Source organism: Macadamia integrifolia, chromosome 11, assembly GCF_013358625.1.
Source record: "Macadamia integrifolia cultivar HAES 741 chromosome 11, SCU_Mint_v3, whole genome shotgun sequence".
NCBI lineage: Eukaryota > Viridiplantae > Streptophyta > Magnoliopsida > Proteales > Proteaceae > Macadamia > Macadamia integrifolia.
The window spans coordinates 32,696,952-32,714,515 of NC_056567.1; the positions used below are offsets into that span (position 1 = coordinate 32,696,952).

General features: G+C 38.7%; 2 protein-coding genes and 2 non-coding genes across 4 annotated transcripts in view; all 4 read left to right on the top strand.

Moving 5' to 3' along the window:
* The first annotated feature begins 9,628 nt into the window (after positions 1 to 9,628).
* On the top strand, positions 9,629 to 14,264 carry LOC122093149 (endoglucanase 11). Its single transcript, XM_042663413.1, has 5 exons — positions 9,629 to 10,053; positions 10,169 to 10,381; positions 10,492 to 10,692; positions 10,785 to 11,039; positions 13,463 to 14,264. Exons 1-5 carry the CDS (start codon positions 9,814 to 9,816, stop codon positions 14,123 to 14,125), a joined length of 1,572 nt encoding a protein of 523 aa, XP_042519347.1. The 5' UTR covers positions 9,629 to 9,813; the 3' UTR covers positions 14,126 to 14,264.
* Positions 14,265 to 15,787: 1,523 nt separating this feature from the next.
* On the top strand, positions 15,788 to 15,861 carry TRNAV-AAC. The gene has a single exon. It is a non-coding gene; the product is annotated as a tRNA-Val (tRNA).
* A 9-nt stretch (positions 15,862 to 15,870) lies between these two features.
* On the top strand, positions 15,871 to 15,943 carry TRNAF-GAA. The gene has a single exon. It is a non-coding gene; the product is annotated as a tRNA-Phe (tRNA).
* A 186-nt stretch (positions 15,944 to 16,129) lies between these two features.
* The window catches only part of LOC122094407 (pyrophosphate--fructose 6-phosphate 1-phosphotransferase subunit beta), a 7,919-nt gene continuing 6,484 nt past the window's right edge, over positions 16,130 to 17,564 (top strand). The window contains exons 1-3 of the mRNA XM_042665198.1: positions 16,130 to 16,794; positions 16,902 to 17,063; positions 17,164 to 17,285. Of these exons, the coding sequence (XP_042521132.1) occupies positions 16,641 to 16,794; positions 16,902 to 17,063; positions 17,164 to 17,285 (438 nt within the window). The 5' untranslated portion in view covers positions 16,130 to 16,640. The remainder of the gene's footprint in view (positions 16,795 to 16,901; positions 17,064 to 17,163; positions 17,286 to 17,564) is intronic.

A 17,564-nucleotide genomic window follows, 5' to 3' on the forward strand; every position in this document is an offset into this window, starting at 1 on the left:
GAGGGGTTTTTTTTTTTTTATCTTGTGCGGTGGCACCAAAAACCATGTCCCCTCCAAATCAACTGTGCTAATCCCTTAGGGTTGTTTCATGTTGATGAGAGTTGGCTAGTATAATTGGTAAAATTGTGATACGCTAAAACCATGCTCACCCAGAGGGAGAGTGTTTGAGCCCTTTGGCAGCTGTTACCCCTCTCCCCCTCTCTCTCCCTTTTCTAGGGAAAGATATCAATAAAAAAAAAAAAGTCATTTCATGTGAGAAAAAAAAAAGATATAGAGAAAGAGAAGGTGTTTACGCACCCTCAACGTAATGAGGATGCTTTCCTAAGAATCTTTATCGCCATTTTGACTCTAGAACATAAAGGAGCAATACCATATATCTTTAGAACCACCTTTCTGTTGAGTATATGCTAACCAAAATGACTATATGTTATTTCACAGTTTGGTAAGCAAATAAATGAGCTAGGGGTTATTTCCTTTTTGTAGTTGTCAATTTCAATTTGAGCTCAACATTGATCCAATCCTGATGCATCAAATTGATTTTTTTTTTCTGGTTTTGGTTCCTACCCTCTCGCATTTTGAATATGCGAATCTCACATTGATACTCTCTCTCTCTCTCCTTTCTGATCATTGCCTTCTCAAATTTTGATCATGTGAGTTTTGCATTGACAGTCTCTCTCCTCTCTGATCATGTGAACGTCCTACTAAACAAAATCATTTACTCCACCATAATTGATGTATGGTAATAGATTCCCTTAAATTGACATGGGAAACTCTCTCCCATTTTGTATATACATTTAAACATCTATCACTGTATTTAAATAGGAAAGAAAAAACCATGCCATACTACATGTCATAAACACAACAAAATGACAACCCTACCTCTCATAAAATGTAAAATTTCCATCTCTCTTAACACTCCCTCGTACTCTTTCATTAGCTCAACCACCTAGTCCCCTCCCCTTGCCCCTCCCTCTTCCCTTCCCTCCCCCATTTGGTGCAAGGGCCAAATAGCCTAGCAGGATCCCCCACCTTTTTTTCTTTTTTTTAGGGTATATATCATGGGCTTTATTATATCATCGTCAGAGTATGTATTAGATCTTCAGATATAAGAAGAGGAGAGAGAATGTTCATTGGAAATTGGATTAGTGGAGAATAAACAAGTAATTTGGAATAACTGCCTTACTTTGGGTGTTAGCTTCCAAAACCCTCTCTGTCCAAATGACCGCTTTTCAAAGCATTAGCACAACCATCCAACCAATAACCCCTCGGCCTTACCCTGCTTTCTATTTTCTCTCTCTTGCCCAAATGCCCAAGTCCCTGACCGAATCAGTTTAGCAATTAATTATCAATTAATTAAAGGGTAAACAACAAAATCACGCACCCACCCACCTACCCTTTCAGCCTAGGGTCACCTCCGCTCTGAATTACCATACTACCCCTGAGCCAAGCCTCAGTGCCGTTTTAGTAAATAGCTTGTACTCTTGGGGTTGATTTGTAATCTTCAATTCCATGAGAGGAGATAAATAATACACAGATGGGTAGGTAGTGAAGAACTGAGATGTTAAATGAGTGGCGTTTCTAATTAAATGAGAAAAGGAGTCTTCCACTTCCAGGCTGGGCCTCTGAGCACCTTGGGGGCCCAGAGTAAACGCATCCCTTTGATCCACTGATAAGGATTATAAATGCATTTATTTTGATTAAAAGAAAGGAAACAAAACCATTGAGGGTATAGACAACTAGCAGCTAAAATATTATAGAAGGATAAAGAAGTTATTAGACATTTAGGCCTGGGCAGCATAACCCAAGTAAGGAAAAAGCTTATGAGGATCCTCTTCTTTTTCGCCTTATATGTCCCCTAGATTTTGGAATGCTTTAAACTATAAGAAAGATCATTCAACTATGCTGGTAGGTCTTGATATCATGCAAGCAAACAACCAAGGTTATAGGTATAGGTATTGACATCGGTATTAGCCATATCGGGTGGTATCAGGCTTGTATTGGGTGTAAATTAAAAAAAGACCAATCTTTTACTAATACAACTAGGGGTGTAAGTTTCGCCCGATGAGCCTGAGCCTGAGGCTGTCCAAGCCTACCCCACACCTAATAGGGCATGGGATTGGACTTATCAGATGTGGGTTAGGTCAAGATTGAGATATTTAGGTCCTAGATAAGGCCGGGTCTAACCCACTGTTAGTTAAAACGGGAATGGCAAAAAAACAGAAACGTACGGTACGGATTTTAAACAGATAAAAATGATGAACAGTAAGGTAAAAAAAAAGGGTAAAAAAAACAGGGAATGGCAAACGGACGAGAACGAATAGTACGAGTATTAAACATGTAGTTTTCAAAAAAAGATAGTATACTCATGCAATTTGAGAGATTATTACCCATATACATGCATCTAATGTTCCAAAAGCTCTGGGAGTACCAAGATAAAATAGCCCAATGGGTTACAAGAAAATGAGATGTTGCTAGTTTTAGCTTATCCTTACTCAATGGGCTATAAGAAGATGAGATTTTTTTCCTATAGATAATATGGAAGTTAAAAACAAAAAACCAAGTACCATATTGTCTTCACTCTTCACTTTTACTAATAAGATTTTTTTTTTTATATATTTTATTTTATTTTTAATAAATAAAATTCTTATTTTACCCTTAAAAAACGGATACGCATTTAAAACGGCCGTTTAAAACGGATTCTTTTGCCGTTTCTGTTTTTTCCATATTGTATAATAGCATACGGAAAAACGCGTTTTAAACGGCAAAAAAGCACAACCGCGTTTTAACTAACAGTGGTTTGGCCTAGCCTAAGCCCAATTTGGCCACACCCTATATATACAAGGGGAGAAAGAACTCTGCATGGTCGTGTGGTCCTTGAGTCGAGACACAGGAGCAAATGAATTTACCTTCCACCCCATGAAATAAAAAAATCCATCCATGTTGATACCCCTACTTACGGTTTCCTTGATCCCAATTGATGTAAGAAATCAAGCAGCAATCTCTTGCCATATTAAAATATAAAAAAAAACAACTCTATTCAAGAGTGAAACCTACACCAACATTCCTCTCTCTCTCTCCCTCCCTCCTATAGACATCTCTGTCCCTGTTTTGAGAAGGAGAGATACACACAGGCAGTGTTAGGCCCGGCTCTCGAATAGAGAACCATTTCCCATAGAGTATACAATTATTCATAATAATATTATGCATGTAACCGAAAAAGCAAGGCTAACTGGGCCTTAACTAGCCCTGGAAAAAAAAAGGAGGCGGAGCTGTCAGGTCAACCAGGGCCAACCTACTCAACCTAAACAAGATCAATCAAGGTGGGTCTGAGTGGGTTGAGCCCAGTAGGGTGTGCCTGGGCTACAAAGATAACAGCCTGACTTTGGACTGGGCTGACCTGGGTTGAGCTAAGAAAACCTAGAAGTTGGGCTGAAGCTTTAAGAAACCTAGCCCAGCCCATCATGGCAGCCCCTAGATAGTAGATACAACTGATCCTTCAATGATACCGATTTGTATCGGCTGATACAATACCGATACATAGAACCATTTATGTTGTATACAACTCATTGTCACAAATCCAAGTTGTGGCTGACCAATTTATACATTAAATCATGCCAAGAAAAGGAACCATTTTGGGGAGGAACAAAAAGACTGATTTTTTCAAGTTAGAAGAACTACAATTGTCTCAAGAATTCAAGTGCCGTATGACCTTCCAACTCAGTCAAAGTAAGTAATCAGATGCACATATGTACATCCAGCGAAGAAAGGGTACTTAACAGTCCTTTTTCCTTTCCCAACCCACCCCACCCCATCCCATCCCATCTCTCTCTCTCTCTCTCTCTCTCACACACACACAGAGATATGAAATCCAGCAACCATGCCATGATTTGCTTTAGTTACCAGAAAGTCAGAAGCTTATATAGAAGAAGAGGGGCGGCGCGGCCAAGAGAATTCTATCCCTCTCCATTTTTCAGTTCCCTGGCCAATGAAAGCGTAAATTTGGGTATTGATCAGGAGAGGTGCGGTGATCATTTTGCATCCTCTATATCTGGGTACAAGAGCATGCTCCGGACAGAAAACATATCCCCTTAAAACCACAGTTTATTGCTGGAATTTTTATTAAGATTCAACTCTTAAGAAGGTATAAAAATTGTATGATTGACTTCAATTTGATGGAATTGCATTGGTAAAAATGCACAAAGTAAGCTACATCCATGTTTGATTGATGAGAAAAATATTAAATAAATAAGTAAACTTGAAATTTTTTTTTTTGTAATTAAAAAAAAAGAAAAAAAAAACTTGAAAAATATGAGACGCATAAATTCATCATTAGTTTCATCATCATCATTATTATTATTTTTATTCATCCATTCTTGCCAACCAGACATACTACGCAAATAGGTAACTTTGGTGTTGAATCCATATGTCTATAAACAGAACTGGATTGGCTAGAGTGAATTTCATATCCTGTGGTTACGGATTCTTAGATTCTAGTAAGGCCAGTGACTAAATCAGAAAAGTGAATCAGGACAGTTTGGTGTCCGGTCTGGTCTTTCAAACCTATGGTTGAATCCACCTAACAAGAAATTGACCCTTCTTTTTTTTTTAACGGATTGCTGAAGATAAAGATGTCAATACATGGAAGGTATTTGACTGAATTTTCATCTAAATTTGAGATGTGGTTAATTCAAAATCCCGATTGTATCTTTATTTTTTAAAGGTGGGTTTGCAAAATCATCCTTCCATATGGCATATCAGGTGATTAATTCATGAAGGCTTTGATAAGTGAGTGGACCCACCACAAAAATTTTAATCCGAAATCATTGTTTTCCCTACCTCATCATATAGGTTTAATTTGCTTTTCGGAAAGGAAAAAAAAAATATTGTGCCCTAACATCACCTTCTTCTTCTTGTTGTGCATATTATGATAAACCAAATTGAGCTAGAATTTCTTTCTCAAAGTTATTCTCAACTTTTGCAAAGCACATTAGACCCTAGATTTGGATCCTTTAAATGTGCATCGTTTGAGATTTTATTTATTTTTTTATACAATTCTAATTTAAATAAATATAAAAAGGTTAGATTTGTATAAAACTGATAGGACAACTTTAATTTTGCTTTTAATACTAGGGACTTTGGTTAGGTTTATCTGCTTAACTAGATTATAGACAATATTAATGAATTAAAGGTTGGTTTGTGGTGAGAGTGTGTCATGTGCAATGTGTTCTACTTCTACCCCACTGTGTGTGAAGACATTTATGATGAAAACAATGTGGAAGATCTAACCAAATCCATTGAAGCACATTCAACATTCATGGATTAGTAATACATTAATTCCACTTCTTCTTCTCTTGTTCAGTAAATGAAGATGGCCTACCTACCTCCAATAATGGATTTGCTGCATAGTTAGAGGCCCATGCACAAAGAAAGAGAGAGAGAGAGAGAGAAGGCTTGGAGTTTCTTGTTGGGACCTGCAATTAGGTTTCATGGACAAGGTGGTCTGATGTTTCTTTCCTACTCAAATTGTGAAATTATTAATTTAGATTTTAAATGGGCAAAGTATACATATCTTGTCTAAGCTTATGGATCGGTCTACAGGTTTGCCATGTGGCATATTGAATGGGTCTTATTTTTAATGAAAAAGCTTACATGTTAAGTTCAACTTAAATAGAGTTTGTTAAGTGCAAAATAAAGATTTAAAAATTCAAGACTGAGAAAGTTTACAACAGTAGTTAGAGTACTGTAGATGTACATAGACATGTATGGGGAATCATGTTAATAGACATGATTAGATGATATGTGAATTAAGTTTGTCATAAATGTTTGTTATTTTTCTAAATGTCACCATGCATTTATTCTTCCACATGAATAGATAAAATGTCCATTCCGACTGTTGGATAGAGATTTCATAATTTTAATTCACAAGGTATCAAATTTCAGAGTCTAATTTAATCAATATCCATTTTTGTATGGGCAAACATTTCGTGTGTGTCATGCATGTGTACCAATACTATAGACATTAGGCTGTGCACTCTCCCAAATCTTAGTGGGAACATATAGTTAGATTTAAAAAAAAAAAATGTATAAATGGATGGCTTAGATTTGTTTTGTGATTTTCAGAAACATCACATTCTATTATTATATAAATAAAAATATTTATTTTCATTTAAAAAGCTTGTAAAAGTTTTATCAACATACAAATTTAGAGAAAAAAAGCATAAGCTGCCAGAATGCAGATTTCAAAAGACACCCTTTTATGTAATAAGTTGTAAGACATCGTCCTCCTATTCTAACCATGTGGACCCCAATTGAATGATATTATTAAATATCTTGTAAAAGTATAATCAATCTAAAATAATTAGGCAAAAAGAAGCATAAGCCACTAGGATGCAATTTCAACATATGTCCTCTCACATAAAGAGCTTTAGAACCCATAATGATACTCTCTTATTCTAACCATATGTGGGCCCCATGTGAATGATACTATTCTTTAGACCCTCAATGGTGTGCCATATAGATTCATTCTTAAACGGTCTAGTATCATAGTTTTGTGGAAAACCCTCTCCCAAAAAGTTAGGACTCAAAAAAAAAAAAAAAAAACTCCTATAAGAGAGGTGAAGAAAAAAGAGAGAGTCCATTGGTGAAAAACACATACGGGGATCTAAACGAATGGTTAAAATTCTTAATTCAATACACATACGTATCAATTAGGGGTATTTATATTAGGCTACAAGTTTTGGATCCAAATTTGTCGGATTTGAATAGATTTGCAATCAATAATAAAAATTAAATAGCTAAATGTTCTTCATGGTTCTTGAAGATTCGACAAATTCTAGAGAATGAAAAGTTAAGACAACTGAGAGACATGAATTGATAGCGAATTGTATCTACCATGAGGAGTATGGTAAGAGTTGCACAAGTCTGGAATGTAAACAGATAGTTAAAAATCAAGATTCGATTCACATTCATAACCATTCAAGGGTATTCATATCCGATCAGAGGTTATTCAAATTCTATTGTATTCCACTTGTTTACATTTTTAGACATGAGTTGAGATCCCTTTTTTGGTGCAAACACTTGTTCCACTTAGAGGGATAAATAGGAGTTTTTACGAAAACAAAAGGAACAAATGTTGGCACATGGAAGTGGAAAGAGGTTTCTCTCCCCTATAGATAACCACCCACCCAATCTCACGCATGGTTTTAGGGCATGGCATTGGAATGAATATTGGTTATCCCCGAAACCATTATTACATGCCCGTATTTGGATAGAAATACCTCTATTTTATCTTTAAAAATTCTTTTAAAAAAAGATTTTTTTTCTTACTTTTTACCCCTAATTCATATAGTTGAACCAATACCATATCGACTAAGTATTGAGATCAAAAACTTGCCAAACCAATCCAGCCAATCCAATACCAATACTTACAACCATGGTCCGTGGATGTCCGCACTCCATGCCGGGTTGGGTGGTTACCTGTCAGAGAGAGGGTCGGATTCCGGAATCCGGACACCATTTGTACTTTCATCTAAACGTACGTGCAGAGGATATGAACTTCCTCAACCCTTGTGATAACCCTTTTCGGCTGCCAATTAAGCAGTCACGTGATCAGCTGGATCATTTTGGTAATGTGACTCATCACTCAAAGCAGCAGACATGAGAGAGCGTTTTACTTTAAAGAGTGGTGTCTTGAGCCTTGACCATAACTTCACCTGAGTTAATTTTTTTTACCAGAATGTCGGCCAGGGGAACAAGTGGGATCCACTACGAGTCAGATGGATCTGCTGACGATAGGGTCAAGCCGGTCCTTTCCAATTTCAAAGCCACGCGTCCACCCGTTCAGCGGCCTGGACTGGCGGGAGAGTAGCACCGTTCCACCGACACCGTCAATGCAACAGAAACGGCCAAACGGGGGCAGTGAATCGGGAAATTTGGGACCGTGATCAACGGGGTCCTCCTTAGTTGAAGCTTGAAAGTAATAAGCATCCCCAGCTCCGGCTTAACCCGGGCCGTATCTTCCACAAATGCATCCAAAAAGTAGACCAGATCTAATAATCATCATAGGTTAATCTTTTTTGGGCAACCAAATAATCCCTTAATCATTATGGATTGCTTGGATCACAGACTTGGGAGTGGAACTATGCAAGGTATTATACGGTATAGGGTCATGTATCACGATATCGATATCGATATCGATTATGATACTGATAATGATATATATTGATTGTATTAGATCTGATTAGACTTTTGTAGCCCAAAAAATACTGATATCAATTTTAGTACTTTTGAATTGGAAGTGGGATTGCAAGAAAGGTTTATTAGTTCATCCTAACCCACATAGGCACACTTCGGAAGATTATATGGATAAATACTTGGTTATGGTACAATATAGGTCTGATGAGGGTAAAATTTTAAATTTTACCAACAAATCGATAAGATTTCCTACTCATATATCAAATTTGTTGATCAAGTGGAAACAAAAAAAAAAAAAAAAGGGGGGGGGGTGCCCCTCTAGAGAATTTATCCAAGAATACCTTGTCTAGAAAAATTTCATCCTATACAAAATGGTGTAAATTTGAGGTGCATGCACTAAGTTCCGAAATTCATATTGAATTAATATACTTTATTTATACAATTTTGATCCGCACCCCATGGATAATCCATTTAACTATACAAGTTCAAATTCATCAATGACTTAAGTAACTTTATAATATATTGGTATTAATGCTATCATGTGATATGGTTGGATGAGCTAAAATTTTATTGATAGATTTAGACCCTAGATCCCTATTCACATGCTGAAAAATACAGTTGTTAAAACCTAAAACCATGAAAGTACAACTAGTGATTTGGAGTACTTTGATGTGGCAACATTTAGAATGGGGTTGGGGACATAGCATAATCAAAACGAAGGTGGTTTAGGTTTAGTCACCCTTAATTATCTTGTTTATGAGGTTGGTCTTAATGCTTTGGTTAGACAAGTGATTAGTTGTTAGCATGTAAAAAAATTCACCGTCAACTCATGGCCATGGTTTAAAAAATTGGAATCAGGTGACTCGGAAATCGGCACTGACTGATCGGGTTAATTCACATTGATTCTGATTGATTCCGGCCAATTCAAATTAAAATCGGTTTGGTTTTGAGCGACCAAACCAGACCAAACCGACCCACTGATACCCTTATCAGTTACCATTGATCAACTATAGCAGGTGATGAACGGTGATTGGTCGACTGCTCATAGAATCTTTGGTGAGAAACGTATACGTTTCATCGCCTCTTCTTTGTATTGCTCCACTTTCTTCTCCTCATTACGAGGCGCGTGAACCGTAAAACCCGAACCCTTCTCTCTTGCATTACCGCCGTTGCCAGAAATCCATATGGGGTCGGATGGTGTGCCCTTGAGGTCTGAGGAATAATTAAAAGCCCAAGATTTCGTGAATTATTACGTACACCCCACCACACGAAAACCGTCGGATCAATATCATCATATAGGGATGCATGCGTTTGTCCACATTGGAACAGACGGGTCCCACCATTTCTATAATCATAAAGCTAAATTCCCTGCGCCTGCATCGGCTTGTCAAAATCTCTCTCAGTTTCGCCGTTAAAAAATTCAAATTTATAATGAAATTCGTTACTGTTTAACTGAAATTCTCGTAGACGAAACAAGAGAGAGAGAGAGAGGGAGAAAGCAAGAGTGAAGAGCCTTTTTCATGTGAGGCACATGCAAAAGAGACAGTCTTCTTCTATAGAAGAGAGAGAAAGAGAGATTTCTCTGAACTCTCTCGTCAAGTTTTTGAAGGGAAAGGGACAATGGAGGAGAAAAAGCAACTGCAACCCCAAGAACTCTTGAGAATCCCAAGATGTGTACAGAAATGGTACCTTCTAATCCTGGTCTTGGTGATCTCTTCCACCGCTCAAGCTTTCGATTACAGAGCTGCTCTCACAAAGAGTCTACTCTACTTCGAGTCTCAACGTTCCGGTCGATTACCCTACAACCAACGAGTCTCCTGGCGGGACCATTCAGGCCTCACCGACGGCTTAGAACAAGGAGTCAGTTCCATCTCTCTCTTTCTATTAATTCTATTTTGGGTTTTCTTTCATCCTCTGTTTCTGTCTCTATTTTTGTTTTCCCCTTTTCTTCGTTCATGTGATTGAACATTTGCAGGTGGACTTGGTGGGAGGGTACTACGACGCCGGCGATCACGTCAAGTTCGGGCTTCCAATGGCCTTCACAGTGACTATGTTATCATGGAGTGCCATCGAATACGGCGAACAGATCGCCGCAGTCGGGGAGTTCGAGCACGCACTCGAAGCAATCAAGTGGGGGACTGATTACCTTATTAAAGCTCACACACACCCAAATGTTTTGTGGGCCGAGGTAACCCACCAATCACTCACCATTCAGTAAAGCAGAGCAATGATGAATTGAATTCAAAATTTCAGAGTAATTCTTCCATGGGAAAAATAAAAATGCCAACAATTTCTCAGGTGGGCGACGGAGACACCGATCACTACTGCTGGCAGAGACCGGAGGACATGACGACTTCTCGACAAGCTTACAAGATCGACGAGAACAACCCTGGTTCAGATCTGGCTGGCGAAACAGCAGCAGCCATGGCTGCCGCATCGATCGTGTTCAGGAAATCCAACCCACATTACTCTCACCTGCTTTTACATCACGCCCAACAAGTGAGTTACGTTGAACGGAGTAGTTGCTCTAATCCATCTTTCTAATAAACCTGAAAAACCAGATTTGATCTCTTCTGCATATAATTTTGTAGTTATTCGAGTTTGGGGACAAGTATAGAGGAAAGTATGATATCAGCTTGGGAGCGGTGAAGAGCTACTATCCATCAGTGAGCGGTTACAAAGATGAGTTGTTATGGGCAGCTGTGTGGCTTTACAAGGCCACCGACAGGGTTGATTACTTGAAATACGTTATCGACAACGCCCACGATTTCGGTGGGATCGGTTGGGCCATGACCGAGTTCAGCTGGGACGTCAAGTATGCTGGTGTTCAGATCCTTCTTTCTAAGGTATACTTTCTCCATTTCCAGTCTCTCCATTGATTTCCCCTCATCTTTTATTATTATTGTTTGGGATTCCTAAACTAACGAAGAAGGTAGCCAAAAATATAAAATGAAAACCATTCAACTTCAACAGCATTAAACATTCCGTGTGAATGACCCAAGATGCGTCTAATGGGAGTCGCAAACTTAGGACATTCGAATTTCTGGTTCGTGCTCAGTTAGCTCATCAATTGTGTTACCCCTTAGGTTTTTCTTATTCTGATTCAAAGTATCGGTGTATCAATATATTGGTAATGGTATATCGGTAAATACGTATCTGTGCTGTGGGATCCCAATATCGATTTGTATTGATATTATATCAATATTTATCGAAATCGATATGATAACCGATACTTATAACTATGCTTACTACATGACAAACTTTTACTGAGCGTTTTGCTTTCTATCCGTTAATCATTCCGTTACTAACTTTGAAGTTCAAATTACTACTTTCATTAGTTTTTTTAACTCTCTGGGAAAAGGTTAAAAAGTTATACCGTACCTTAAGCACTACTTAATTAAGGAATCTATATTAGTAAAGGGAAGTGGTAAAACCTTGGGTTTACTGTAAAAGGTCACTCCACTACTTGATTGCCAATCTGATTAGTCTTGTTTCTCTAAGCGGGTCCCTTGTTAGACCCAATCACGTGGAACAAATTTTAAATCATGGCATAATAATTTCTGTAGGACATAAACCGCCTTTGTTTTTTTTTTGTTTGTTTCCAAGGCAATCCAATTTCATGGTGGAAAAATTGAGACCACATGAATAATGCCAATATAATTGAACATTTACTTTATATTTTCTGTTTTCAAAATTTCAGTTTAAATTTATAACCTACATTAAGGGGAAAATATCCCCACACCATCAGTGTAGAGTTGCTATCTCACATGCTCTCAAATCCATAGTTCCCTACCACTCTCTCATGATGTGGACAGTTTATTGATCACATCGATTCTTATGTCTGAAACTCTCATTGATGTGGCATGGGAGGTTCTTCCCACATTGATGGGTCAAAAACCCTTTTCCCTTTGAAGGGGTAATGTTCTCAATCTGGGAGTATAACATATATTATTACCTCATTGTGTCTATCTCTCTCTTCCTCTTCTATAAAATGACATATCTACCTGATGCGGTAAAATTTGACTGAATGATCTTTCTTGCAACACTTGATATTCTATGTTAGATCTGTGTAGAAAAATAGACAAAGGAGAGTCGGACTAACCTGACGGGGGACTCTCCGATGCCTAAGTCAGAATTTATCCACAACAATTACTTATAGGCAGTGAGTCTAAATAGCATTTGTTGAGAGTCCAACTTTGATAAGTAGTCCACTCTGCTTGATCCTGCGAATATTCCCTAATTCTGGGGAAGATCTTGCGGATATTCCCTTCTTTCGTGAGGGCGTTGGACTCTAGAGGGGGAATCGTTCCGAGTTTTATGGGGGAGTAGTTGCACTCCTACATGTGTCCATTATGGATGGCACTTACTAGTCCCCCACGTTCTGTTGGTTGCGTGTTGTAGTGGGTTACGGTTCTTGTTAGTCCGTGGCCGCCTAGGGATTGACAAAGGCGAGAGCTCGGTTTTGTGGGACAAGGCTGGAGCTCTGCTGTCAGGAGACTGAGGTGAGAGCTCGGCCGTGAGGAGATCGAGGTGAGAGTCGGGCTGTTAAGAGACTGAGGTGAGAGCTCGATTGTCAGGAGACAAGTGAAAGCTTGGTTGTCAAGAGACCGAGGTGAGAGCTCGGCTGTTAGGAGACCGAGGTGAAAGCTTGGCTGTTGGGAGTCCGAGGTGAAAGCTCAGCTCTCAGGAGATCGAGGCTAGAGCTCGGCTGTTAGGAGACCAAGGCTAGAGCTTGACTCTCAGGAGATCGAGGTGAACACTCGGTCTGGACGTGGCCAAGGCTAGAGCTCAGCTTGGATGTGGCGGATGTGGTGGTCTGATTTTTCCTCATCTCTACCCATGTTTCAAAAGAGAGAGAAACTCAAGAAACACCAACATTTGCTTCACTTATAGACAGAAAACTCATCCTTTAGATGAAAAGTGTTTTGACTACTTGAGTGATTTTCTACAAAAATTGGGATTGTAAAAAGAAAAAGTGGACTGTCCTTAATCCCAAAGCCCCTTTTCTGAAAATGGTGATAAACGACACGTTTTTAAGTGTTTTAAAATTTTTAATTAGACCCATTAAGATTAATTTAAATTGAGTTACATTTTATGTTTATTTCCTATGTCCTTAATTTTTTTAAGGACCAATCAAATAAATATACAACTTATTCAACCTCTATGTCCAGTGAAATGAATGAGAGAGCTATAATCTATTAATCTCTTTATACTAAGGCAACCTAATTTATCAAACTGATCCTCAGACCTTGATGAACTCTTGTTGCAGTTGCTGATGGAAGGAAATCACAAGGAACACAATCACATACTTGAACAGTACCGTTCAAAAGCCGAACATTATCTATGTGGATGCCTTAACAAAAGCAACGACGACAACGTCGAACGGACACCGGGAGGTCTCTTATACGTCCGTCAATGGAACAACATGCAATACGTATCAACAGCGGCATTCCTACTAAGTGTTTACTCAGACTACTTACATAGCTCAAATCAGAAGCTTCACTGCCAGAGAGGAGGTATAGAGGCCCAAGAACTCATCACATTTGCCAAAGCCCAAGTGAATTACATATTGGGCTCCAATCCAATTGGTATGAGCTACCTAGTTGGGTATGGATCAAAGTATCCCAGTAGAGTACATCACAGAGGCTCATCCATAGTATCATATAGAGAGAACAAAGGGTTCATCGGATGCACACAAGGGTACGATAATTGGTACGGTCGGGTCGAACCGAACCCAAATGTCCTAGTGGGGGCCTTAGTTGGTGGACCTGATTGCCAAGATAATTTTGGTGACCAAAGGAGCAATTACATGCAAACTGAGGCCTGCACTTACAATACAGCTCCATTGGTAGGAGTTTTGGCAAAGTTGCATCAATTAGAGAGGCAAAACCTCTCCTATTATTATAGTTCATCTTTAATTTCTTCTTTATAGAGGAGTTGTTTCCTATATAGTTGCTTTGGTGCTAGAATCAAGTTCTTCTAGGCCAATTTGAACCTTTCATTCTTATAAGATATAGAGAAAAGGAAGAAGTAAAAAAATGAAAAAAGGGAAAAGGGTTTCTAGTTCTTTCCATGCTGGCTTTTCTTTTTTCTTTTATGGAGACTCACAAAGACTTTAGAGAATGTAGCCAAAGAGACCAAGGGCTTGAGAGCGTGTTCCCCGGCATTGAAGTCGCTGTAAACACTGTAAAAGGCATATGGTGGGATTAGTGGTGGATGTGTGCATCACTATCACTTCAAAGACAATGGTTAGTGATTGTCAGTCACTGTCTTCGGTCTTCACAACCTAAATCTAAAAACTGATCAAGTGATATTCAAGATATCTCTTGTTTAATGCAGGTGACTCCATGGGGGCCATGGGAGCTTTAAAGAAATAAAAGAAAGAAACATGAGCCAACCCAATACAAATCCGAAATCGAATTGGACTGAAACAAGTCAACCCTGGTCTGGTCATATCGCCACTACACTAGCATGGAAATCAATGAGAGAATACACAAAGGCATGTTGGTTTTTCATATTTCACAAAGAAAAAGGCCATTACTTCACCCCTTCACCCCTTCTGTTTAGTGCACAGGTCAGCACCATATAACAAAAATCGACCTATTGATTTCCCTACTTTACGCAATGGTATGCTGAACTTCATCTTAGGATTGAGTGGATTATATAGAGATGAGCTTATAGCTCAATGGCAGACATTCAGGCAATTGGATTCTAGTGTAAATCTAAAAAAAAGTGTTGGTCGACCTCGTGCCCACCCCCTTCTTTTTTGAAATATAGTAATAGTTAAGGGTACCAACTTCAGTAGTAATATCGAATACAAACTTGTCAGTATGTAGCAAACCGTATCAAAATACCAAAATACTGAATATATATATATATATACATAAAACAAAAAAAAAATATTATATCAAAACTATATCTGAATCAAATAAAATTGTATTTGTACCGAATAAAAATTGTATACCGTACCAAATTTTCTCGATAAGGTATAGTTTCGATTGATACCCTTACTAACAATTAATATGCTTGGTTTGATGTATATCAGATTTCTTATATCTGTATCACTAGCTTTAAATCTTGATTCCATATTGGTGAAATGGTAAGAATTGGGGTAAAACAGTCAAAAGATCCAAATTTTTTGGAAAATCACGCGTACACTTGTTTCGACATTGTCCACTAAAACCATGGTAGTAATTTTTATTTTTTTGATAAATCATAGTAGTTGGTTAGTAGTTAGTAATAAAGGTGGCAACAAAAAAAAACAACGATTATCCACAAGTTTTGAAGACCAAATGATGTTACCTTTGAGATGCCCATCCGTTAGAAATCTTAGCCTATGCCTTACTTGCGTTCAAGATAGACCAAGATGAGTTCAGATCGTCAGAGCTAAACTTACACCCCTAAATCATACAATGTTAATCGTTATAAAAATCGAAATACAAATTACAATCCGAAACTACCAAAATCTGATCAAAATCGCTGAGAACCTTTTATGGATTAACCAACTCCAAAGTGCTATAGAATGGTTTACTTTTGATAATTGGTTTACTCTTCTAAGCAGTGTATCAAAATTGGTGTATAGAACATCCAACAAGGTTTCGTGGTGTAGTTGGTTATCACGTCAGTCTAACACACTGAAGGTCTCCGGTTCGAACCCGGGCGAAGCCAAAGGTTATTGCGGGGATAGCTCAGTTGGGAGAGCGTCAGACTGAAGATCTGAAGGTCGCGTGTTCGATCCACGCTCACCGCATTTCTTTTTTTCCATTCATTTTTCCAAAATTTTCAGAGAGTTTGAATATCCTCGAGCCGGGAAGATATCATCGGTCGCCATTTTTTCGAATCTTGACTTCAACTCTGAGCAGAACTTTCACCGGCATTATCTTTACACCTTAGAACACTAATCGGACTAATACATACAATGCCCAGAACCTCATTTTGGAACGAAGGTGCAGGAAGATCTAGTCCGTGTTGGGTGATTCCCTATTTGAGCATATCCAAAGGCAAAATTGCAGTCTTTCGTAGTTTTAGCTATGCGCGGAACCCTAGTTCTGAGCGAAAGTGCAGGAGGAACTCCTGGGAGGGTTGGAATATTCGCCACATCTCTCGTGAGTCGAGGCCTGTGCCATAGTGGATCTGAATTGTTTAACATGCTTCGTTCCTCACGCGCTCAACAACTACTACGGAATAGGCGAAGATACCGATGGTTGGGGCCTTGGGGGTAATTGTGTTAGGTGGTGGTGACTACCTTCAGCTCCTTGGAATCCCAATGACGATTTTGCCCCTTTCTGCGTAACTAACTCTTCCTAACCAACTTAAAGAGAGAGAGAGAGAGAGAGTGAAGGTTTGGTGAATCACTGAGGCAGAGCTTTTGATAATTGGATTCAAGGTTTTAGGTCTCTCTTCGCCTTCGTCTGCTTCGCTCCACCTTAACAACAACAATAATCACAATGTCTTCCTCCGCGAAGGCGTCTGGTCGTTTTGCTTCAGTGTATAGCGAAGTTCAGACAAGCCGTCTCAACCACTCACTCCCTCTCCCTTCTGTTCTCAAGAACCCCTTTAATATCGTCGAAGGTCCTCCTAGCTCTGCCGCAGGAAACCCAGGTCTCTTATTTTTTTTTTGGAGATCTAATTATGATTTAGAGTTTAAACAGTTTGTAGTTGTTTGTTCTAGATCTCAGACGCTTTTGATGTTTTTTTTATATTTGCAGATGAGATTGCTAAGCTGTTCCCAAAAGTCTTTGGGCAACCTTCTTCAATCTTGGTGCCTAGTGATTCAGCGAATTCTCAAGTGAATCATAGTTTGAGAATTGGTGTTGTGCTTTCTGGAGGCCAGGCTCCTGGAGGACACAATGTCATCTCTGGAATTTTTGGTGTGAATATGAACTTTAATCTCCTCTGTTTTGAATTCTATTCTAGCTTATCTGAAAATAGAAAAGGTTATTCAGAAATGTGATTTTGGAGTGGCTGCAGATTATTTGCAGGATCGTGCAAAAGGAAGCACATTGTATGGATTCAGGGGTGGTCCTGCTGGGATCATGAAGTGCAAATATGTTGAACTGACGGCAGATTTCATCTATCCTTACAGAAATCAGGTAATCCTTTCTAGTGCTTTTAGTGGTTTGTAGTACATTACGTTCATTATCCGTCGTTTTGGATATTCACTCTAAGCCTCGATTTAGCTCATTTTGATATTATGGATTTTATAGTAACATATAGAAAAAGGATTATAGTAAACGTGCAAATGCTCAATCCATCATTTCCTGAATGATTTGTTGACTTTTTCCTTTTTCCTTCTCTCTCTCTCTCTCTCTCTCTCTCTCTCTCTCTCTCTCTCTCTCTCTCTCTCTCTCTCTTTTGGGGTGGGGAGGGGG